At 39.1% G+C, this 26,533-nt stretch overlaps 1 protein-coding gene across 1 annotated transcript in view; it reads right to left on the bottom strand.

Moving 5' to 3' along the window:
* The window catches only part of DARS1 (aspartyl-tRNA synthetase 1), a 68,232-nt gene that overhangs the window by 5,730 nt on the left and 35,969 nt on the right, over window positions 1-26,533 (bottom strand). The window contains exons 5-12 of the mRNA XM_039494719.1: window positions 21,902-22,004; window positions 20,456-20,536; window positions 19,708-19,767; window positions 8,060-8,171; window positions 5,934-6,068; window positions 4,801-4,948; window positions 3,716-3,862; window positions 2,526-2,568 (exon numbers count right to left, since the gene is read on the bottom strand). Of these exons, the coding sequence (XP_039350653.1) occupies window positions 2,526-2,568; window positions 3,716-3,862; window positions 4,801-4,948; window positions 5,934-6,068; window positions 8,060-8,171; window positions 19,708-19,767; window positions 20,456-20,536; window positions 21,902-22,004 (829 nt within the window). The remainder of the gene's footprint in view (window positions 1-2,525; window positions 2,569-3,715; window positions 3,863-4,800; window positions 4,949-5,933; window positions 6,069-8,059; window positions 8,172-19,707; window positions 19,768-20,455; window positions 20,537-21,901; window positions 22,005-26,533) is intronic.

Genomic DNA, 26,533 nt, shown 5'->3' with positions numbered 1-26,533 from the left:
CTTTACATTTATCCACATTAAATTTCATTTGCCATTTTGTTGCCCAATCACTTAGTTTTGTGAGATCTTTTTGAAGTTCTTCACAGTCTGCTTTGGTTTTAACTATCTTGAGCAATTTAGTATCATCTGCAAACTTTGCCACCTCACTGTTTACCCTTTTCTCCAGATCATTTATGAAGAAGTTGAATAGGATTGGTCCGAGGACTGACTCTTGGGGAACACCACTAGTTACCCTCTCCATTCTGAAAATTTACCATTTATTCCTACCTTTGTTCCCTGTCTTTTAACCAGTTCTCAATCCATGAAAGGATCTTCCCTCTTCTCCCATGACAACTTAATTTACATAAGAGCCTTTGGTGAGGGACCTTGTCAAAGGCTTTCTGGAAATCTAAGTACACTATGTCCACTGGATCCCCCTTGTCCACATGTTTGTTGACCCCTTCAAAGAACTCTAATAGATTAGCAAGACACGATTTCCCTTTACAGAAACTATGTTGACTTTTGCCCACCAATTTATGTTCTTCTATGTGTCTGACAATTTTATTCTTTACTATTGTTTCAACTAATTTGCCCTGTACTGATGTTAGACTTACCGGTCTGTAATTGCCGGGATCACCTCTAGAGCCCTTTTTAAATATTGGTGTTACATTAGTTATCTTCCAGTCACTGGGTACAGAAGCTGATTTAAAGGACAGGTTACAAACCATAGTTAATAGTTCTGCAATTTCACATTTGAGTTCATTCAGAACTCTTGGGTGAATGCCATCTGGACCCAGTGACTTGTTACTGTTAAGTTTATCAATTAATTCCAAAACCTGCTTTAGTGACACTTCAATCTGTGACAATTCCTCAGATTTGTCACCTATAAAGAACGGCTCAGGTTTGGGAATCTCCCTAACATCTTCAGCCGTGAAGACTAAAGCAAAGAATTCATTTAGTTTCTCCTCAATTACTTTATCGTCTTTAAGTGCTCCTTTTGTATCTCAATTGTCCAGGGGCCCCCACTGCTTGTTTAGCAGGCTTCCTGCTTCTGATGTACTTAAAAAACATTTTGTTACCACCTTTTGAGTTTTTGGCTAGCTGTTCTTCAAACTCCTTTTTGGCTTTTCTTATAACATTTTTATACTTAATTTGGCAGTGTTTATGCACCTTCCTATTTACCTCACTAGGATTTGACTTCCACTTTTTAAAAGATGCCTTTTTAATCTTTCACTGCTTCTCTTACATAGTTGTTAAGCCACAGTGGCTCTTTTTTAGTTCTTTTACTGTGTTTTTTAATTTGGGGTATACATTCAAGTTGGGCCTCTATTATGTCGTCTTTGAAAAGTGTCAAAGCAGCTTGCAGGGATTTCACTCTAGTCTCTGTACCTTTTAATTTCTGTAAATGTGTTATTGTTTTTTTAATATACCAAGCACATTTTCCTTCTCCCACCATTCCTAATGGAAGCCAGACTAAATGACTACATTTTATTTTTAGTGCACCAGGGTGAATGTACTCAGAATGATGTTTGTCAGTGAACTAGTTATTGCAAAACTACCAGGAAAAACTCACATTGTGTTTTGGTTAGAGCAACTAAACATCTTTTCTGGGAAGAGTAGTTTTTTAAAGCATTATCTTTTCGGAATTTACAATCTAGTGAGATGGTAAACAACAAATATTAAACAAGCCAATAAAAAGATATTCAAATATTTACTTTATGGTTTGCTTTTAAGAACAATTATTCATGTGAAAGAAAATAAATTGTCAATAGATTGATGAACAATAGTAAAAAAAAATTCACACACACATCTAGAACAGAGGTCCCCAAACTGCTGGGCACACCCCCCTAGAAGGGTGTGTAGGAACGTTTTTTTGGGGGGGGGCATAGTGATCCTGGGCCAGCCCCCATAGGGGGCAGGGAGGGAGCACCACCCAGCTCCATCCCCGCACCTAGCCCCCGTCCCCAGACTTGGTGCGGCTCCACACCTGGCCGGGGGCTTGACTGTTGCCCCACTCCTGGCCCTGCCTCCACCCCCAGATTCAGCTCTCTTCCAGGCCCGGGGCCAAGACTAGGGCCAGGAGCAGCCCTGCACCCAGCCGCAGCCCCCCACCATGGCCAGCTGCAGCTCTGCTCTCGCCCCAGCCTCAGCCCCTGGCCGCAGCTCCATTCCCAGCCCCCTTCCTGGCCCTAGATCCACCCCCAGCTTAGCTGTGGCTCCAACCTCACCCCCCTTACCCCTGTTCTCATTCCCACTCCCCCATCCAAACCTGCGGCCCCACTCCCAGCCCCAAGGGGCATGGACATGGGTAAGTGGGGGCATGACCCTCAAAAGTTTGGGAACCACTGATCTAGAACAATCATTGAGAAAGTCTTATGCCAATCATAGAACGCTGCCCAAATGACTCTGGCTTGTTCAGAGAAGAGCCTGCATTAGAGGTGCAAAAAGCTGTTTTGTACAAAACAGACATTTCTCTCTCGTTTTCTATGTTGAGATTAAGCTTCAGTTTTAATAAAGAGAGTAATTTATTCTGAAGTGACTGTTACCTTCTCTTTCACCAGACGACCCAGAAGCTTTTCATTAGGTGTGCTGAAAAGAAATATTCTCACCATCAGACTAAATCAACTTAGACCGTTACCAAACATACACCTCAAAGAACGTAACAGATTTATATCTGATGGGTTCCCCCACACCCTCCTTTGGAAAACATACAAATAGATCCTGAATAGTTTTAGATCCTACAACTCAGAATTTTAAAAACATGAATCACTTTTCTTTGTGTTCTTAAATGAAGTGGAGTAGTGTCCTAAAACATCCCACTTTGCAGAAATATAACCCCCCTGAATTAACTGATATCTACATATGTGCTTGCTATTACCTTGCCAGTTCTTCTCACACTATTTTTACTAGGGTAAGATTATGGGCCTCATTCCCTACTGCCTTGCACAATCATTGACACTTGTGTAAAATGGGTGTAAAATTATACCAGTTAGATATGGAAATAAGCATTTTGCAATATTGTACCCTTAGACTACAACCTTTTGGGGGCAGAGATCTGTTATTTTTATCAGGGCTTAGGAGCTGTTCTCTGGCTCCGCTCCAGCTCCAGGCAAAAACCCGCAGCTCCACTGCTCCGGAGCTGCTCCGCACTCCAGCTCCACTCCAAAGCCCTGATTTTTATTTACTTGTAGAGTAACACACACCTCTATGTTGTTGTACAGATGTGAAAGAGCAGAAATGTTTTAATGTGGTAAATGTACTTGGAAGCTGTTGTGAACCCACAGGGCCTTTATCGATATCAATGGGAATTAGATCATGACCTATGTTAAACAGGAAAAAATGTACAGCAAATTTCCATGGTAGAAGGGCTGATCAATAAGCAAGATTTTTGACTGTAGAGTTTTTGAACTAAAATCATGCTCACACAGATTCCTGCCACTGCCAGGCAGACAAATGTTTTATTCTTAAAAGGAGTTCTGCCCTCTTTGTACTTTTAGTTTGTTTTGTGTTGGATCCCAGGGCTTTCTAAGGTATAAAATCTACAGTGGGGAAAAAAAATTATTTTCATATCCAGTCACTTTAATTTTTCAACAGATATGGTCTAGTTTATTCTTCATTTCAAAACTTGGGATGTGTTCTCATGCTCTTTGGTCACACAATGCAAAATCGACACCTTAACAGACAGTGCTAGACCACTTTTACAAGATTGTGCTACATTCCAACAATATGTATGTACCTTAGATCGTCTTCATCCCCCATCTCTACTCCAGCCTCCCTGAGCATAGCCAGAGCTTCACGGTACTCCAGCCTCAGAGTTGGCTCCAAAAACTTGAATGGTTCACAAGGAAACTGTTTGTTCACTGTCAGAATTTCAGTTTGAAACCTGTTTACATTTTTTTTGGAGGGGGGGGAGGAAGAGAAGAGTTATTTCATTTGCAGTCAAATAAGCTTACAAAGGCAGTGCACATTTTTGCCACAAGAGGTCACTCTTGCAACACAAACTAATTTGAAGCAGTTTCTGGGAGAGTTCTATATAATCAAAACTGAATGTTATCCAAGATAATGCAATCCCCATTTAAATATTACAAAAGTTAAATATTTTAACAATACTCTTGCTGCTTCATTCCTCTCTCAAGAAGTAACTGCCTGACCAGACTTATCCTCAGAATCATTGCTCTTAAAACAAAAAAACCCCAACCCTCTTTACTAGCTCTACTCCTTTGAAATTAAGTATTACGTAAATCAATCATCATAAAAAAAACAGATTTCCTTTTGGTCGAGTAATAAGATCTGTGTTTCTGGCAGCAAGATACTGCATAATTTGTAAACGGATGTTAGATTTCCTCCCAGTACTTGATGAACCAGATTTGTCATGTGAGGTATGTGGCAAAAAATGGAAAATACTGTTCTTGGCTACAATAAATAGGATTCTAAAAAAATTTCTGTAAGAGCAAATATATAGCTCAATATCAAAATAAGGACAAAGAATTTGTATGTGCACAAGAGTAAGGACATTTAAATTTGAGGACAGATCATTTCTGTTAGGAGGCCATTCCAACAGTGAGTTTTCTTAATGCACTCTGACATACCCTAGGAATTACAGCCCCGGGTAGAAAAAGATCATTTCTTCAGTGAATTCCAAAATCTAAGATGCACAGGGAAAGTCAAGCAGAGTAAGAGCCTTAATTCTGAAGCTCTCTCGGTATAAATCAGGTGCCTAGCAGTTAAGAGTGAGAATGGAGCACCCACTACTTTCCTGCAAGGACCCTAGAGATCTCAAGCAGATGAAACTGTCCACAGAATGAAAAAGGCTCTATTTACCTTTCTTGAAGTCCCTTGAATATCTGTACTAAGGTGTCCGCAATCTCATCAACCACTTCATGATAGTGGTAATTAAAAGCCATTTCAATATCCAGACCAACAAACTCAGTTAGGTGTCTGTGTGTATTGGAGTCCTCAGCTCTAAACACTGTAAAATTAGAATACAAATTCTGAACAACCTTGTATCCTAAAGGAAATGACTACAATAGTATTTGATTTACAAAAAATAACTCAATCAATCAATCACATCATGTCTTGCATCGATCATGCATTACTGTATGTGAGCATGACAATTCCTCTTACCTAAAACCACACACAACTCTTCCTGTAGAGATGGGCTATCCCCTGAACTTAATTTTGCTAATGAGCAAGACTTACTTGGTACCTTTAGAAATCTTTAATTCTCTTACTTTAGATGTTGTTCTGCCAATTTAGAAATAAATCACTAGTTACCAGCTTTAAATGTAACAGTTTTACGGTTCTGACAAAGATATATGTTAGTGCTCAGCGGATGCTATTTCTGTTTTTCAAAAGCTTTTGAGGAAAGGGAGATTGGAAATTAAGGACTAGGGTTCTTTGCTCTCAATCCAATTTACACTGGCGTGTTGTTTAAATGAAGTTGTTTCTAGACATACAACACAGGAGGGGTGCATTTTAGCAATTAAAATAAATTTAAAGAATGTAAAAAACTAAGCATATTTTTAAACTGCTTGGTATTGGACAAGTAAAGCATGTTCATCAAGAATCATCAGCTTCTGGCATCACAGAGTCAGTAGATGCTTTGCTAACTTGTTTTAGCTCATCACTGAATTATTAACTTCCATTGCAGTCCTCCCTCTTTTTCATCATAGGGCCTGGAATATTACATGGGAACATCGGCTAGAGAACACCAGTGCTTTCTATCAACGCATCTGACTTGAGCATTGCACTTTTATTCCACCAGCTTACCCCTTAAAACACGGTCATTATGTCAGCCCAATTAGTAGCCTTGAAACTTTTGTTCACTATGTAGCGAAAAAGCGAAAGGATTCAAACTTTCAGCGTGTGCACATCATCCCATTTGTCACAGGCTTGCTCTAAGCTAAGCCATCACTGCAGCATGAAAAACTCTGATAAAACAAAGTTATTCTGACCTGGTCCAATGCAGAAAACCTTTTCAAAGTCAGCACAAATACACATCTGCTTGTACAGTTGTGGGGACTGAGCCAGGTAGGCACTGCTTTTGAAGTAGGATACAGTAAACACATTGGCTCCTCCTTCACTGGGAGCTGAAAAAGCAAATGTTTACAGCAATTAAAATATAAAAACTTACAAAGCCCGAGGTTGATCTATTCAAGTACGTTTGGGTTCATATGTAAAGCTTAGGATGAGATATTTCAAAAACCAATTAGGGGAATATACACAGAGCAGCCATTAATTTCAATGGGAATTGTACGTCTAAATCCTTTACTCAGTTTAGGGGTGTAACATGCTGGGCATAAAAAGTTATCCTGAGACAGGAAGAGCGCGCACACTTGAGTGCAAAGTCATAAGGAGCAAAGAACTCCTGCATTCTAATACCACAACTGAAACTGACTCCCTTCTGTGCCCTCAGGTGAGTCACTTTACTATTGTTTCTCTGTCTATAATATGAGAATGATACTTTCCTACCTAGGTAGCAAAAGATGTTGTGAGGAATCGTTAACTAATGTTCTTAAAGAGCTTTGAAGATGAGAGAATACTATACAAGTACTGAAAGATTATCCTCTCTCCCACAAAGATAAGCTTCTCTTTTTATCAATACCTCTCTTCTCAAACTCATGTGCAAAAACGTTATGCCATTTGAGTTGCAACACAACCGCCTCCCCTAAAATCTCAGATTTTCAGCAGCTGTTTTTGCACATTCTCAGTAGAAATGGCTTAATATAAGTAAATACGGTAACATAATTATTCTTGAGCATGAACCAACAACTTTTGAAATCTTGAAGACTGAAACAGCTAGGATATTTAAATATGAAAATTAGCATACATAGACTGTACCTACTTTACTTAACGATTTTGCATAAACATAACCTCACTGAAACAAATAGGATGTTTGCACTATTGGTATGCAACACAGTAAGAATGGCACACTTCCTGGAGGGTCATATATAAAAAGAGACCTTGTGAGCCATTTGTACTAGAGCATCATTTCTTGTTTTTATAACAGAGACATCTAACATGAAGGAGGTGAACTGTTGCGTTCAGTGAGATTTTCTGTAGTAAGACAGTTGCTTGCGCATATTAGGTTATAAAAGGCTGCCGCTACAGTCTCAGCTGATAACTGATCTCATAAAATAAAAGGAGATTTACAAAATCCACTTCTAAGAAAGATGTCTGGGTAAGGCACATCCAAAGAAAGAATACCACTGCTAATACTTTGCCCTGATATAATACCTTCCATCAGATAATTGCCATACACCTTAGCAACATTACTGATGCCTTGCCATACCCCTGTCAGGCACATACCATCTCCAATTTACAGATGGGAGAAGTGAGGCACTGAGCCATTAACTGACTTGCTCAAAGTCACACAGCAAATCAGTGGCAGAGCCAGGAACAGAATCTACATTTCCCAACTCCTAGCGTTAGCCATTAAGCCCTGCTTCCATGCAAAGCTATGCTAGCAGCTTCAAATAACCTTATTTTGCTCTCTATAGATGTGACAACTTGCAATATTTTCTACCACGGAATGATTTTATGTTCAGTATCAAGTGAGAGAAGGCTCTTCTGTGGGGAAGCTGCATTTAAGTTAAATGTATTGGATTTTAGATTGGTGGTACCCAACATTCAAGAGTGTTCAGGTTCAAGAGTTCAAGCTTTGTTTAACTTAACAGAACCTTAAAGTTCAATCTTTGTTTAGTATCAGAGGGGTAGCCGTGTTAGTCTGGTTCTGTAGAAGCAGCAAAGAATCCTGTGGCACCTTATAGACTAACAGAAATCTTTGTTTAACTTAACAGAATGTTTACATGCCCAGGAGAGACTCCAAGTCAGGTAATAATAATCCTTTCTTGTCAGGAGTACTAACACTAAAAGGTGCAAGCAGTGAGCCAACTACTAACGTCTAAGGAGAGGAGAACAACAGAACAGTTTTTGATTTCTAGGAGATGCTATTCTAAATTTAAAAGATAGTAATTTATTGCTTGTTAAAAAGAAAAAAAAATCATTTTTCAGCCCCTCAAATATCAATCCAGTATTGCTGTGCTAAGTAAATGCCATACCACATTAAGCCACACCATACCTGAGATGATTTTGGGAGTCTGAATTTCCACAAACCCCTTGTGAATGAGAGTTTCTCGAAAGAGCTGACAGATACCAGACTGAAGGTGGAAGACAGCTTGACTAGTACAGGTCTATAAGAAAGGAAATAAAATAATGAATCCTGAATTAGTTTTACTTGCTGAATTTTATTACTTTTGTCATGACCATGAGAATGTTTAGGCACTCTCAGGAGTGCTTATTATCCCATATTCCCAATGGCCTGAAAAAGAGAGAAGTCTGAACTGAGAATTACTAATGACCTGAAAACAGCAACAGCAAAGGTAACAAGTGAAACCCTTTTACTTCACTTTACAGTGCATCCAGTTACAAGAAGGCACTAGTGTGAATTTTACACCCTCTTAAAGAACCACTGAGTTGTGAGATACATCATTCTTCTCCAAGATGAGATTTACAGTACGATAACACTGTAAAAGCTAAATCTATTAGAAAGCTTTCATTGCACTGAACCAAAACAGATGCAGAAATATATAATGAATTAGCTTTAAATGAATACAAGATAAAAACAATGACCTTGGTAAAACACATAAGGGAGAAAAATCAGTTTAGTCCTGTTAAAGAGACCACTGAAATACAGGGCCTTTGGAGGTAATGTAAGATGTACCTATAGATATACCCCACCCACCCAAAAAAAAAAAAAAAAAAAAAAAAAAAAAGAAGAGACATAAAAGCATTTAAAATTTAGCACAAAAACTGGTCAAGTAAACTGCCTTTTGTTCAGTCTTTCACATTTGCTACAAAATGTAAATCGCCTTTTAAAGTGAAAACTTAAAAAAAACGGTTATAAGGATATTGCTTTTCATGTGTGCAACAGTTAATCCACCTGTACATCTAAGTACACTAAATATTCCTTTAACGCTTTTTGGAGCTTTGGTGTGAAAAAAGTCAATACTGAAAAAATATTTCAATACGTCAACACTGAACCCACACCTGATTTCATGCCGATACAGCATGAAACTTGACAGTTAGTGATCTACAGCTGTATATAAATATATCAGATCTTTCAGTTGCTTGCAAAAGCTAACATTTAAAAAAAAAATAAGATCTGCGTCATAGCACTGTTTACTTCTTCTTTCTGCAGTGTATCTGTTAGGTGAGGAGAGACTTGTGGTTTTTCACGACATGCCACCAAACCACATATACCTATAAAACAATCAAAACAGATCACATAATCATCCAAGTTTAGACAGACAGCATACTGAATGCTTGGAAACAAACCTAGTCTCATCTCCATCGGAAGATGAAAATTTCACTCAACTGAAAAAGCAAAATAGAAAGGTATAAAATATTGTGGCTTTGTAATAAAATGCCAATAAACTCTAAATTATCAGTCTAATTATATATTTTAGTGTATGAGTGAGTGAGACTCTCTTCATAGTTGCTGGAGTTTTCACAGATTGATGTCTTAACCACAACTGTGCTCCCAATAATTTCAGAATGCAGAAACTAAGGTTTTGAATAACAGTTAAGAAATGAGTCCCCTCTACCTTTTTTCAATCCCTGCCCTGCTCAGTTTACAAAATATAGTCACTCCAAGAGGAAGGCACAGATGTCAAGACAACAAATTGACCCCAAGCCTTGTGGGCTTAGGCACTGCAGTATAGAGTGCTGCATCCAGACCGTGGGAATGATCCAGACGGATAGTTTTCTATTTTGCAATTTAATACTGAAAAGTTGGAAGATATTGTCCACCAGATGATGACCATCCAACGCACAAAATTTGGGACCTAAATTGTCAGTGCCTTATATCTGATTAGGAAGGAGATATATGCCACTATATGATATGCCACTATCAAAATGCTCAGAGGCAAGTTCCTACAGTATTCCTTTTAGGTGGCAGAGTAATAATGCCTCTTCCATATGTTTGATGGACTACCACTAATTCCAGGAGACAGAGAATTCCTGGGCTACAAAATCATGAAAAATAAAGAAAAAGAAATGGGATTTTGCTCTCTCTTCCTTCCCAATCTGAAAGCAATTATTTGTTCTTCAGCCTAAAGCTGTACACAGTAATACAGCCACCTGAGATCTAACCATTCTCTTTTATAAGTAGTTTCCCCAAGAATTCCTCTTCTATCTTTTTAGCAAGACCGCAGAGCAAAGACCATGCCTTCTTAACCCCACATACAGTACTAAGTTCTCTTTTTTTTTTTTTTTTTTTAAGTATTTGTGAAAGTTGTCAGATTGACAGGCCTGGAGATTGATGCTTTTATTTAGTTACATTATGGGTACAGCACAAGCAGTGACAATGCAACCCTCTTCAAAGTGCCTCAATGCTGACCTGATAGGACCACCTCTAAAGGTGAGATGGTAGTTGATTTTCAATGCCCATTCAATCATTGGCTTCTCTGTGGAGACTGCCAACAAAGGTACCTATTTAAAGTCCATTGTGATGTGGCAACCTATTCAGCAGGAATTAAACAGGCCACCAACTCATTTCACAAAGGCTGCTAAAGAGCCATCACTACCAATGTAAAACAAATTCAAACTGCTGACCTAGAAGTGAAAAGCTCTGTATCCTATTACCGGTTTCCTGAGCCAGCCAGTCCTGAACTGAAGATGTGACAGATTATTCCCTGTCAATATGAAGCAACTCTTCTCTCATTTAAACATTTTCACTGCAGTAAAATAAGCCTTAGGACAACACAGATCTAAACTGAACTGGCTAAAGACTTCTTTAAACTGCCACAAGTACGCCTGGTTTTTTTGCGGATACAGACTAACACGGCTGCTACTCTGAAACCTGGCTAAAGAAAGGAATTCAAGCTGTCACCCAATCCTTAACTATCTCTGCTGATGTATCTAGTACTGTGGGGTTTTACAGTGGTATGTAATGCTGTTACCCAAGTGCTACAATACTTAAGTACAAAAGACCAAATTAAAGATAGTGACATGCTCTCACTGTGAATTATTTTTATTTTTGCCTTTAAAAAAAAAGTTACACCACCACAATTATTTTCCCTACAACACAAAATCTTCCACTGATATATTGGCAAATTGCATTGACTGAGTCCATTCCATAGTCTGTGAAGATTCCTTCATGGAATTAAACGGGAAATTGAAACAAACACATTGCCGTATTAATGTTCGAAGTAGGTCTTCTGCTTTGGTTTCATATGCCAGCTCATCTGGCCTGTCACAAACAATGGAAGAAATACTGTTAACTATTTGAACCCTGTGCTTTCTTGGTCATAATCTCTTCCCATTTTTGGCTATCGACCACTATTTTTTGGCCATTTTAATAATGCACAGTAGAATTAAAAATAAGATACATTTTAAAGATATAATTAAGCTTGTAAATATATAGTGAGCACATTTCAGTCAAAAGGTGCTGTCTACAACAGAGTGACTGTAGCCATACAAAATACCTAGACAGAGGGAAAAATTGTTCCAATGGAACTTAGCACCTTGCAGGACTGAGTTATAAGAGAGTTGCAATTTGAGCTCAGAGGTGCAGAGCCAGGAACTATGAGTAAAGCTAAGATTTTGTCATGGATATTGTTAGTAAAAGTCAGGGACAGGGCACAGGCTTCTGTGAATTTTTCTTTATTGCCTGTGTCCTGTCCGTGACCTTTACTAAAAATATCTATGATAAAATGGGAAGGGGCTGGGCAGCTGTGGGGTAGCTAAAAGCTCCAAGGCCCCCACCATCCATGGGGGCGCAGAGCTCCAGGGTCCCGGTCCCCCTGATCCCCATGGTGGCAAGGAGCTGCAGGATCCCCCCACCCCATCCCCAGTGGTGGGGAGCTAGGGAATTCCAACAATTGCTGAAGGGGTGTTTATGCCCAACCAAACTATTATTTTTAAATGGTGTGCAAAAGGAGTAAGCATTCTTTATATTTATTCTTCAATGAATGAAAAGTCAGTGCCTATTGCAGGCTCAGAATTATTAGTTTAAAGCATTTGTCACTCTAACGTATGAAAGAATATTTTCAGCCGGGTAAAAAACAGTTTCTTTGTATTACTAGGGAAGTAGTGAGAACTACCAGTTACTTAAAAGTAGTGCTCCATACATTTAAAATCGGCACCACCACACAAGAAATGGCCTTTGTTTGATATATGTATTAGGAATTTTGACAAATCCAAACTATTCATTACTTTAAAAAAAAAAAACCTAATTTTTACATCTTGCTTTTTACAACCTATACCTATTTAAATATACAGAGAAGCAGAAAACAATTCATAAAGGAATTCTGAAGCATTTACTGCTGCTTTCTGCCTGCTATAACTGACTGACTTTTAACTATTACAAGAATCACTAAATAGCAAAATTAAAAAGGGAGAAATAATGCAATTTCTCATTTTCAACATCTAGATAAAATTTGCAACTCTTCAAATGTCCAAAAGCACATTCTACCACCATTCAGCACTTGCTCAGCTTATAGTTGAACAGCTCCCTACTACTGCCCAGGGTGCCTGTGTATGGCTTCATGAGCCATGGCATTAAGGGGTAGGCTGGGTTCCCCGAGGATAACTATAGGCATTTCAACATCCCCAACAGTTATTTTCTGGTCTGAGAAGTAAATCCCTTCCTGCAGCCATTTAAACAGACCAGTTCCTAAAGACGCGAGCGTCATTAACCTTTCCTGGCTCTCATAAACAGATAGTTAAGGGTTAAGGTCTCTTTTACCTGTAAAGGGTTAACATGCAGTACCTGATGACCACCTGACCAGAGGACCAATCAATCAGAGACAAGATATTTTCAAATCCCTGTGGAGGGAAGTTTTTTCCCTGTTCTTTGTTTTTAGAGTCTCTCTCTTGGGAATTAAGAGAGTCCAGACATCTTAATCAAGTCCTCCCAGGTTTCTGCAATAAATTCTTCTATTCAAGCTAGTGACTATTAGCAAGGAACTAGTATTCTTATACTTTTATTTCTGTATTTGCAATTCTGTGTTTTGCTATAGAATTTCTTTATTTCTGTACTGTTATTGCTTTTACTGAGAAAGAAAGGACGGGGAATTCTCTCCAGAGATTGATAAGTTTAGACCCTGTGTATTGTTCCATCTTGGTTACAGAGACAGTGACTTTCTTTTTATTCTTTAATAAATCTTTTCTATAAAGGACTTGGTTGATCTTTCCTTGAGTGGATTCTCAGGGAAAGGGGAGGGGGAGGCATTCCTCTGTAGCAGATCCCGGTATCTCTCCTAGGAAAAGGGAGGGGGGAGGAAGCAGGGGGGAATGGTTTATTTCTCCTGGGTGTAAGAACTCCATGGATTTGGGGCTCTTGGGATCCCCAAGGATTTTGGGGAAGGACTGTGTCCCAATCCACGTACCTGATTGGGTGGTGGCAGCTTTTACCAGATCTAAACTAGGATTTTTAGTTTAGAGGGAAACCAGTGCAGGTCCCCATTTTGGAACCCAACAGCTCTAAGTGGGGGTGAGACCTATGACACTGGCCATCCCATGTTGATGTTGGTGAAACGTCCCTTGTGATCCACCAGTGCTTGCAGCACCACTGAAAAGTACCCCTTGTGGTTTACGTACTGGGTGCTCTGGTGCTCCGGTGCCAAGATAGGGATATGGGTTCCGTCTATCGCCCCACCACAGTTAGGGAATCCCATTGCAGCAAAGCCATCCACTATGACCTGCACATTTCCCAGAGTCATTACCTTTGATAGCAGCAGCTCAATGATTGTGTTGGCTACTTGCATCACAGCAACCCCCACAGTAGATTTGCCCACTCCAAACTGATTACTGACTGACCGGTAGCTGTCTGGCGTTGCAAGCTTCCACAGGGCTACTGCCACTCGCTTGTGAACTGTGAGGGCTGCTCTCATCTTAGTATTCTTGCGCTTCAGGGCAGGGAAAAGCAAGTCACAAAGTTCCATGAAAGTGCCCTTACACATGCGAAAGTTTCGGAGCCACTGTGACTCATCCCAAACATGCAACACTATGCGGTCCCACCATTCTGTGCTTGTTTCCCGGGCCCAGAATCAGCATTCCACGGCATGAAACTGCCCCATTACCACCATGATGTCCACATTGCCGGGGCTCGCGCGTTGAGAGAAGTCTGTGTCTATGTTTTCATCACTCTTGTCACCGCGCTGCCGTCGCCTCCTCGCTTGGTTTCGCTTTTGCAGGTTCTGGTTCTGCATATACTGCAGGATAATGTGCGTGTTGTTTACAGTGCTCATAATTGCTGCACTGATCTGAGCGGGCTCCATGATTGCTGTGCTATGGCGTCTGCGCTGAAAAAAGGCGCAAAATGATTGTTTACCGTTGCTCTGATGGAGGGAGGTGCGTCTGACGACATGGCTTACAGGGAATTAAAATCAACAAAGGGGGTGGGTTTGCATCAAGGAGAAACACACAACTGTCACACAGAATGGCCCCCTCAAGGATTGAACTCAAAACCCTGGGTTTAAGCAGGCCAATGCTCAAACCACTGAGCTATCCCTCCCCCCGCTATTCACGGAGGAGGGGGGAGCAAATGAATACAAAACAAATCTGGTCTCTTTTGTTTTGATCCACCCACACCATCTCTCTTATACATCTTAGGCTGGCAGCGGATGGTGCAGTACGACTGCAGGCAGGACTGAATCTCCATGAGACGAAACTTAAAAAGAGAATGACCTGGAGTCACTCCCATTTATGTCCAAGTACCCCTGACCGACCTCACCTCGGTACTGTGAATGCATTCCGCCAAGTTAATGGTCTTAAGTGGGGGGACACACAATCGACTGTATAAAATCGATTTCTAAAAAATCGATTTCTATAAATTTGACCTAATTTTGCAGTGTAGACATACCCTTAGTTGCAAAGCAAACTTCCTCACCACATGCTTCAGCAGATTACTGACCAAGCTTTCAGGTCAGGACCCCACACTCCCACTCTGAATCCAACAGCTATTTTCCTTTGTCTACTTTGGTGCAATGCCAGAGAGAGAAAAGGTGTCTTAGCACGTCTGCCCTTTCTTTTTATAACTCTGTCCCCCACTTTAAGAAGCATTTTCAGGTGGGAGCAAGGTGACAGGCAATCTAGTAAAGAAAGGAAACTCCACGCTATTTCTTTGCTAAGAGCCTAGAGGTAGATTTTTGTCCCTGCTCCCTTCCTTGCCAAAGAATGGCCACTTAGCAGGTAATGGTCTATCAGCCTTGTTGACATCTGGCTGAGGTGTCAGCTTGCCCCTTGTCTCTGAGAAATTGATTTAGCCATTCCCCAGACTTATCTGGGAAACATGTTCATAAATTTACATATGTTGCTATGTGCATTTTGGCATGGTATTACTGATCAACAATTTATGAATTTTTAAATGATACCTCACAAGGCATATCTTGTACATATTATTACAATAGTGTGTCATTTCTGAACAGAGGGGCATATTCTGTCAATGGGCCTTTTGTTTTAACAGTTTTGGCCGTCATATATATGAAAACAAAAGGCACGTATGTCTCTGAATAGCACATTTAAGTACAAGCATACAAGAGAGGTAGTGGGATGTTGATTCAATATTTTGAATCCTATAATGGTAACACAAGATTGATACCTTTTGTATCAGTCCAAGCTGGGATATATTGTTTCTCAATTCACCTCCCACTAGCCTCTCAAATGAATTTTATTTATAGTGCTCAGAGCAGCTCATGGCTGTCCATGAAAGTGGATATTTTAGAAAGCAATGCCAGAACCTGAAGCTTTTAAATGATTTTCTTCCCTGATACACACTATTTTAAAATGACAAAAGTGGCAGTGCTGACATTTACAGAAAGCCAAGGATCATAATTTAAAAATAGTACCTAAATTTACTGTTATCAAGGTCCTTTGCTACCTGTCCTGTTGCAGAGTCCATTTTGCCCTACACAGCACTTCCTATTAATTTGTAAGAGACAGTGCTTCATGGGATAATGTGTGTGCTGAGTGCAGAATGTCAGACAGACCACCAGAGGTAGCAGAAAAGAACTTTTTTTTTTTATTGTGCTGTCTAATCTTTCAAACCTCTTTTCCTGAACTAGACAAATGGTTTAAGTATGAAACTGCCACATAGGGCTTTTGTTTTTTAAATAGAAAGACCCTGACCTCCTGGTTAACCTAAACTTCCTTTTTGCTGATCATAGAGAAGAGATATTGTCAGCATCAGATTCATTGAGTTTTCTCTTATTACCTGTGACCCATGAATGAAGGGAAGCCAAGGGAGGAGGAGGAGCAGAGGCAGTGGTTATAAAGAGTCCTGGGCCTGAAGATATCCCCCCCAGCTGTAGATGTTTCTCATAGTCACTAGACCATATCTGAGACTAAGGCCTAGCAGAATCCTACTTAGATGATATGGTCGCTTAATCCTCCAAAGTAATTTTCCCCACACTCATATCTTTGTTCCCTAAGTAGCTTTGGCTGAACTTCTATTCATTTTGCTTAAGTATCAGATGTTTCATTCCCATCCGCTCTTTAAAGGAATCTTAAGAACCAAAATGTTCATCCCTAGACTTCCATAAATGTAGAACAAACCAACATTTGAAATGTAAAAGGTCTAGGTGGTAATCTTCGTGTATTTATCTAGTGCACAATTGTTCTATAAAATGTTTCCTACTGCCCAGTGTATTTACAATTGCATCTAGGAATGTTTTTTTGCCATTTAATTTAGGAGACTAGTCCTTACTACGGTATGACTGTCAAGGTATTTTTCTCACAACATTTACCTTAAAATTTCTCTTCTGTAATTCTCTCTCATTCTTCCTAATTATGCCTCTTGTATCATACCATGTCTCTCTCCTTGAATTTTGTATTCTTCAAAATATATACACTTCTGCCCTGCTTTCCCACTGACCATATCAACTCTGGGGTTAAAATGTGGTTCTAAACACAGTTCAGAAGAAGTTCAGGCTAATTTGTTTTAGCATACCATTGTGGATGAGGCCAAACTGAGTTTGGAAACTACAGTTCCCTAATCTAGAACATAGTTTCTAGACCAGGGATCGGCAATCTTTGGCATGCGCCCCATCAGGGAAAGCCACTGGAAGGCTGGGACAGTTTGTTTACCTGCAGCGTCCGCAGGTTCGGCCAATCGCAGCTCCCACTGGCCACAGTTCACCATTCCAGACCAATTGGGGTTGCGGGAGGAGGTGGCCCAGCCTGCGCTGCTTCCTGCAACCCCGATTGGCCTGGAATGGTGAACTGCGGCCACTGGGAGCTGCGATCGGCCGGACCTGCAGATGCTGCAGGTAAACAAACCGTCCTGGCCCACCAGCAGCATTCCCTGACGAGCGGCTAGGGTGACCAGATGACAAGAACAAAATATTGGAACCGCTGCCAGCGAAGAAAAAAAAAAAAATCGGACAAATGGTGTCCCAACCATACAGTGGTCAGGACGTGGGACAAAGAACAAAGATTTTATCGGGACGTTTGGTCACCCTACAAGCCGCGTGCCAAAGGTTGCCTATCCCTGTTTTAGACTCTGTTTAAGTGTGATTTGGCTCCAGCCACACTGGCTGGTTAAATTGTGTTTAAAATGAGGTCACCTGAGCTAATATAAAATAAAAGTAGTTACACGGTCAGCAAACACAGTTCACTGCAGATTTGACAAAAAGCAAAGAAGGTACCAATGTGAGATTTCTAAAGATAGCTAAAGCACTTGACCCAAGATTTAAGAATCTAAAGTGCCTTCCAAAATCTGATTGGGATGGGTGTAGAGCATGCTTTCAGAAGTCTAAAAGAGCAACACTCTGATGCGGAAACTACAGAACCCGAACTACCAAAAGAGAAAATCAGCCTTCTGCTGGTGGCATACGACTCAGATAATGAAAATGAACATGCGTCAGTCCGCACTGTTTTGGACTGTTATCAAGCAGAACCTGTCATCAGCATGGACGCATGTCCTCTGGAATGGTGGTTGAAGCATGAAGGGACATATGAATCTTTAGCACATCTGGCATGTAAATATCTTGCGATGCCTGCTACAACACTGCCATGAGAATGCCTGTTCTCTTTCAGGTGATACTGTAAACAAGAAATGGGCAGCATTATCTCCTGCAAATGTAAACAAACTTCTTTGTCTGAGCGATTGGCTGAACAAGAAGTAGGACTGTGGGACTTGCAAGCTCTAAAATTTTACATTGTTTTATTTTTGAATGCAGTTTTTTTGTACATAATTCTATATTTGTAAATTCAACTTTCATGATAAAGAGATTGTATTACTGTACTTGTATTAGGTGAATTGAAAAATGCTATTTCTTTTGTCTTTTTACAGTGCAAACGCTTGTAATCAAAATAAATATAAAGTGAGCACTGTACACTTTGTATTGTGTGTTGTAACTGAAATCAATATATTTGAAAATGTAGAAAACATCCAAAAATATTTAAATAAATGGTATTCTATTAACAGTGCGATTGTGATTAGTTTTTTAAAAATCACACGATTAATCACGATTAATATTTTTGATCGCTTGACAGCCCTACTTATCACTTTATCATCGTCTAGATGTTTGCAAATTGATTGCTTAATTATTTGCTCCATTATCTTTCCGGGTACAAAAGTTAAGCTGACTGGTCTGGAATTCCCTGGATTGTCCTTATTTCCCTTTTTATAGATTTGCCCTTTTCCAGTCTTCTGGAATCTCTCCCGCCTTCCATGATTTTTCAAAGATAACTGCTGATGGCTCAGATATCTCCTCAGTCAGCTCCTTGAGTATTCTAGGATGCACTTCATCAGGCCCTGGTGACCTGAAGACATCTAAATTTGTCTACATAATTTTTAACTTGTTCTTTCTCTATTTTAGCCTCTTCTGATACAACCTCATTTTCACTGGCATTCACTATGTTAGACGTCCAATCACCACCAACCTTCCTGGTGAAAACTGAAACAAAGAGATCATTAGACACCTCTGCCATTTCCACATTTTCTGTTATTGTTTTTCCCCCTTCATGGTGTTTGTCCCAAAGACTATAATCTAAATAACTACGATCATTTTTTTTCTTGGACTGTTTCTAAACAAAAACCATCTGCTCTTTAGAGCAAAACTTTGCATTTGAGTTCTATTTGAATTTAAAGATTTCTTAGAATTTTTACATGGGACCCTGGCTATTTAAATGATGTTACAAACAGGAATGACAATTACTCAGGAGCACTGATGAATATAGAGCATAATTCTCAGAGGTTTGTGATTCTTCTATTCCCACTATGGCAGCCCAGGCTTTTCAGACATATACAACTGAGGATTAGTTCCACAATGGATCTAACCTTTCATGTCTGGGAGCTTGAATTCAAATCTTGACCAAGAACTCAAATTAAAATGAGCTCACTGAGCCACATACATCTCTGACTTACATCCCAAAATGCTTTCGAGTCCTTATTTTGTCATCCAGTATCTCTCTCTTGTATTCATAGAGTACTTTCTTACCTGAATCCTTGGAATTCTATGTCAATCAGACATCAAAGAGGACATGGACACTGTTTAAAATCTATGTACCTTTATATCATGAAACACTGAAACCTTGGTAGGATTTCAAGTCAAGTGCATATGTTTAGCACAATTATTACTAGTGCAATAGTTTTTTCCCCAATGTTATCTATAATGATCAGTTAACATGAGCTCAAAACAATTAACTTAAATCCTAGGGTTCTCATGGATATTTAAGCTCTAAATTGCGGCAGTTAACCATGTAACATAACCAGTTCCTTACCCTCAGATCAATTACTCTGTTGTCCAGCCGTGTATCTTGGTTTACAGTAGCTCTTCCTTCCTAAACAGTTGTACAAAAGGTATGTAATGAAAACATATACACACAAAGAAATACATTCCACAGAGTGAAACACACTTTGGTTATAAAGCATTTGCAGTATTTGCAAATCCAGGGGAGGACTTCTAATACTATTTTGAGGGACTTAGTAGAACAATTCAAACAAGAATTGTGGTAGATTCTCTATCTCTGGCAATTTTTTAATCAAGTTCAAGCTCTAGTTCAAAAGCAATTATTTTGGGGAACTTCCATAGCCTGTGTTATACAGGAGGTGAGATTAGATGATCACAATGTTCCCTTCTGGCCTTGCAATCTATGACCAGTTCTTTGTTCCCCCAGTGTGATCACAAGTGTTCAAGAAGTGGCCTTTCACAATGGATACAATGCATAAACTAGCCTCGAGGACTGCCAAAAACCTGAAACATGCACAAGTAACTTGTTTTAGAATGAGGTCCTGTAACACTAATTGGTACAACAGAGCAGTATCTGCAAATTATGTAGCTGTTGACTCCCACTGTACCACAGCAAGTATCACATAGATGAGAAGGTTTCAGGGAACACACAGAGTCTGGATGTAAAGGAAGTTAAATAAAAGTCAAAAAGCAAAAATCACTGCATTAAGAAGTGCTTTCATGTTTTTGCTACAAATACAATGAAAATTCACAGGTGTGTTAGGGACAAAAGTTTTCACCTCCTCTCCTTCCACCTCAGCTCGAACGGCATCATCCAGCTGCAAAGGCAGTCGGGGCTCAGCCAAACTGATCACATAGATCTGAAAGTGAGATAGTAACAGAAATAGCATAAAACTCAGCTCAAAACAAAAGGGTGATTTACAAAAAGGTATTTCTGGCATAAACATGAAACAGTGTTTGCATAAATCGTTAACTGGAAGCATGTGATTTTACTCAAAAAGGCAAAAGACGGAAATGTTTATTTGGCTTTATTCTCACGGCTGTACTGGAACACTTAGTGTCATTTCTTTCCTCCAAAAAAACAGGAAACAATTAATTTTATATCTTTTTTGGAATAAGCACATCAAGGAGAGACAGCCTGAAGATGCCAGCCTAATGATTCATAACTGGGCTTTTGGAAGATCACATCAGTCCTTTTCCCTTCTGAGGAAGATAAATAGAAGTCCATGTGGATACTTATTAAAGTATTATTATATTGGCAATATGGTAGTGGCTAGAGGCCCTGATTAGGAGCCCGTTGGACTAGACACTGCACAAACACAGATTAAGAGACAGTCCCCTTAACTTACTCTCTAAATGTAGGGTAAGGCATGTATGGACACTTTCGTAAGAACCCACAACCTGCCTGATTTGCATGATTATTAAAACAAATTTCATGGAACTTTTAGTAAGTCTAGGGGCTTTCCTCAATATTCTTGACTAAAATATACCTCCTCACTGCACCTGTGTAATGTATTATACATTGGCGGGCTGCTGGACTCTACCTATACAAACTACTAAAATGCAGTCATCCTGAGGGTGTAGTTTGTGAAGTGCTTAAGTGTCCTTTTGGTGAAAGATGCCATATAAATGTTAAATACTAATTCTATCAAACTGCACTTCCCCAGCCTCAATATGCAAACTATGGGGAATTTATGTACTCTCTTAAATGTATGTCACAAAACTTTAGAGGGGACATGTATGATGCATAGCTCCTCTGCATCACAGTGAAGACATACGCATTTTTCTGTACTAAAACAAACATCTAAAAAAATTCTTGCCTTATGCTTAAAAAGAAAGAGGCAGATCTCTATGGACAGAATTTGCTATTGACAAGAATCAGAACTGGAATTAAAAGCCAATCCTAGCCAAAGTGTTCTAGCTATAAACTTCAAAATATGATTCCAAATGAGGATTTTTTTTTTTAAAAGAGCAGATGGAAACCACAAATTCCTAAAATTGCATGAGTGTGTGTGTAAAAAAACCCAAACAAAAACCACAAAAGTGCTTCATGTTTACTGTATTAAGCATTTAAGTTTGTGTTTTAATGCAGTTTACTGTAAGACGAGTCTACAAATCTTATGAACTTTTACTGAAAACATACATTTGACATTTTTTATAAATTTGTATTAAAAAGGTGTCAGAAATAATTACCCAGGTGCACTATTTGTTTAAAAACATGTTACCCTTTGGACGTGCAGCTCAACATCTTGCTGAGTACAGCCTCCAATTTTCTGATGCACTTTCCTCACAATGCCTTCAACATCCACAATGCTCTCTTTGTTGATGCTGTCAATAGAGATAGCTATTTTAATAATTTCATCACACTTTTAAGTACTAATTTGGATGTCACCCACCAAGAAAACGACATTTTGTACATAATGCTGGAACAATATAACAGACTAGAGCATTTTAGGTAAAGTCATTATTATTTATATACAAGTATTGAGCTAGCAAGAGGTCTTTGCTAAAAAAATTTTTCCCAGTTGCAATAAATTAACATTGGGGTGGAGGGTTGGGGAGAAAAGGGGTAATAATTAAATACATTTCTTCAACATTTCAGATTTGATTACTACTACTTCTGTCTGGGAGTTGCTTTTTCTTACTTTTGCTTTCTTCAAAACAAAAAAGAAAAAGGTTGCTCTGTGTACTTGCAACAGAATGAGGTAGTAACAGATTCCAGAGTCAAACATCTTTTAGGAACAGATTTCAAAGTAGGGTGCATGTTTTGCAGGCTGTGGGGTCTAAAATGGTGGTCCCCCAAATTACAGGAACACTAAGGTGAGAACTAAATCAATCACCTGCAGGTTTGTTTGTGTTTTGCTGGTGAGATCAAACAGAAAGTTCATTTAAGCTATAACTTAAGATACAAATCCATGTTAATATTATAGTTGTCTGCATTTACTTTTGGTAAAAAAAAATTAAACTACACACGGACAGGGAGGCAGATACTAGCCTTCAGAGTAAAAAAGTTGAGGTACTCAAAAGGGACAGAAAAGAAGCTAGTTTGACAGGCCACTAAGTACATTCTTCATCCCTAGATTTCTTGGCCTGCCTTTCGTTGCTTCTGTGATCAGCTTCCCTCTGTTATAGATGATAGGTAACATATATTCTTGTGCTATAACTGGCCTATTTTCAGGTACAGGTGAGCTGTGTTAAATGCTCATTTAAATCCAAAGATGCACACCTTAATTTAAATTGTTTGCATTTGTCTATTTTTACTACTGTAATGCCTGCACCAAGAAAAAATATATATATATACACTCTTCCTTTCCTTCCAATGCCTGTCCTAGATTAAATAAACTTGTAGTTTAGATCCTATTGGTCTATATTAATTTCTCTGCCATTTAATTGGAAGAATCATCTCAAACTGCCAGTTCACTTTTTTCCTAGGGTGTAGGCCAAAGGGTCTGTTTTTATTCTGTTCAGTGCTGGTTCTCATCAGCAATATAACTTAACTCTAACCAGAAGTTTCTGGATCAATATAAGTTGATGGTGTGACGGGTTGGATCACAGGAACCCACTTGGGAACTGCCAACTGATGTGTCAAGACTACTTCTGCCCCTGCTAGCTTAGGACTCCAGCACCCTATCTTGTTGAGCCAGACACACCACTCTGCTCCAACACAGACCCAGGATCTGAACCATATGCCCCAAAACTGCAGACTCAAATGAAAGCAACTTACAGAACTGTTCCTGTCTTTAACACTCAGATGCCCAACTCCCAATGGGGTCTAAACCCCAAATAAATCCGTTTTACCCTGTATAAAGCTTATACAAGGTAAACTCATAAATTGTTTGCCCTCTAACACTGATAGAGATATGCACAGCTGTTTGCCACTGCTCCCCCCCCCCGACCCTCACGTATTAATACATACTCTGGATTAATTAATAAGTAAAAAGTGATTTTTATTAAATACAGAAAGTAGGATTCAAGTGGTTCCAAGTAGTGACAGACAGAACAAAGTGAATTACCAAGTAAAATAAAATATAACAGGCAAATCTAAGTCTAATACAGTAATAAAACTGAATACAGATAAAATCTCATCCTCAAAGATGTTTCAATAAGTTTTTTTCACAGACTGGATTCCTTCCTAGTCCGGGCACAGTCCTTTCCCCTGGTACAGCCCTTGTTCCCGCTCAGGTTGTAGCTAGGGGATTCCTCATGATGGCTGCCCCCTTTTGTTCCCTTCCAACCATTTATATATCTTTTGCATAAGGCGAGAATCCTTTGTCCCTCTGGGTTCCCACCCCAACTTCTCAATGGAAAAGCACCAGGTTAAAGATGGATTCCAGTTCAAGTGACATGATCACGTCACTGTAAGACTTCGTTACCCACTTGCCAGCACACACGTATACCAGAAGACTTATCAGTAAAACAAAGCCATCTACAGACAATTGTCCTGGTTAATGGGAGTCATCAAGATTCCAAATCACAATTAATGGCCCACACTTTGCAAAATTACAATAGGCCCTCAGAGTTATATTTCATATTTCTCGTTTCAGATACAAGAGTGATACATTTATACGAATAGGATGACCACACTCAGTAGATTATAAGCTTTGTAATGATACCTTACAAGAGACCTTTTGCATGAAGCATATTTCATTAGCAAACTCATTAGCATATTTTAATAAAATCATATAGAGTGCAACGTCACAGATGGCTCCATTTGCTTCAGAAGAGATGTATCTAAATTTTATAGTACCCAGTTAGCTTCTAAGAAGTCTACCAAAAGAGAGGATTCAGAACTAGGAAAATATACACAGAGTTTCCAGCTAGTTTTCTGAAGTTCAGATTCTTCATCTTTATTTTCTAGTGTCGTCATACTATGGACAAGTATACTAACAATATTTAATAAACCATATCCAAAAGGATAACTAATTCTACTGTACACACCGAATAATATACAATGGGTAATGCGGAAAACAGGTTATCTGCCATCTAAAAGAACCTGACAATTACCAGTTAAAACAACTCAATCTTGAAAAACACATGCCCTCCCCTTATACCTGCCAAACTCTACTCCACACAATAAACAAAATATTTCTTAATGTTCTCTGCTGGTTGTCAGTTTTTTAAAGTCAATGGTATAGGACAAAAGACAGCAAAAAGCCTTGTTTTCTTTTTCATGTGTTTTTAAAAAGAAATGATACTACCAACAACCAAAAAGCAGCGTTAAGCCATATAGAAAATAAATCCACAATGCATGGTACCAGTACTCCTGGCCATTTCTTAGTCATTTTATATAGACTACTGAAGGTTTTGTCTGGTCCATCCAGTTCTTCAGCTATTTGTGGCAGCAATGGATGTAAAATGCAAAGCAAGACAAAGCAAGACCAATGCTGAGCTTTAACTATTCCACCCTATAATTTTTTTTTTTTTATAATTTATCTAAAACTGAAGCTCAGCTGCAGAGGAGAAGAGAAATTAAGAATACACAAAAAAATTACATATTCAAATAAGATTTTACATGAGATAAACCATCCATGAAGAGATTCAGAAAGACTGTTATAAAGAACAGGAGCAGCAAAAGAGAAAAGGCTTTTCCACCAGGGTGGCAAAAGTATGTAGAAAAACAGAAGTCAATGCTAGATGAACAGAAGGAGCAGGGAGGAAATAAAGAATGAGGAGGAGGGTGAGATATGCTGAAGGAAGTCTGTGGAGACTACACAGATCAGGAGAGCAATTTTAAATGGGATACTTAAATGAATGGGAAGCCAATGGTGTTTTTATAGGCTGAGAGAGTACTTTTTCTTTCTACATGGGAGAAGGGAGGCAGTAACATTCTGGACATGCTAGAGTTTTACAAGCTGTGATTTGAGGAGAATGCTACAGCACAGTCAAACTGAAAGGAAAGAGATGAAGACACAAATGAGGATTCAGAAGGTCTACCCACAGAAAAGGCTGGAGGAAACTGAGATGAAGTCACAAGTTTGCTTCAGCAACACAAGCAGAGATTGTGGATATGGAGAAGTCATTAAAGAGAACTAAAGAGTCCCTGGTCCTTGTATTTCTACTCCTCCCTTTTTGAAATAGCGCTTTACAAAGCACAAAACACACTTGCTACTAGAGCCAGGTATATGTGGGCATCTCAATGGACATCAGACACAAGCAAGTTTATTTTAATGAACACAGAGGCCTAGCTTTTATGTTACCATAAACATTCACATTATATAAATGAGTATCCATGGTTTTAATTGAAGGCTTCAATACATATAATGTGGATTCCAGTCAAGACTGGAATTACACAGAATCTGAATTTTTAAACTCAAACTGATTACAGTTGAAAAATCAAACCGCTAACCTTTGTGTTTCAGTTAACATGAATGACAAATTAGAGGGTGTGATTAATGTCTGAATTCTTGGATGTTCATTGAACCATCTACTGTGTAAGATCTTTTCTGATTTAAATGAATCAGTCATTTCTTGTTCTGAGAGATTCCATGTGAAGCAGACACTTAGTAAGTTTCCATCAAAGCACTACCTATTTTAATGTTGTATAGAATTAAGTTCAAAATTAAAGAAACAGTCAAAGATTTTTTTTTTTTAAACAGCCTAATTAAAAACCCCTCAATTTTCTAATCGCCTCCCCAGACACTTCTTAAATTCTTTTTTATAATGTTTTACACAGATCGTTCTTTATGTTTTTGTTGATACGACTGTCTCAAGGAGGGGAGCAAGAGCTGGTCTGAAACTTACAAACACATCCAGCCTCACGCTACTGCCGAGGCATCTTCCCTGTTAACTTTCATTCAGCCTTCCAACATGCTACTTTCCAACTTCCTATGGATGAAGCTGGGAAGGGGATTGTCATT

The sequence above is a fragment of the Mauremys reevesii genome, linkage group 11 (assembly GCF_016161935.1).
Source record: "Mauremys reevesii isolate NIE-2019 linkage group 11, ASM1616193v1, whole genome shotgun sequence".
In the NCBI taxonomy this organism is placed as follows: Eukaryota; Metazoa; Chordata; order Testudines; family Geoemydidae; genus Mauremys; species Mauremys reevesii.
Note: the sequence above shows the minus strand (reverse complement) of the source record. Positions and strands in the feature narration are given on the sequence as shown.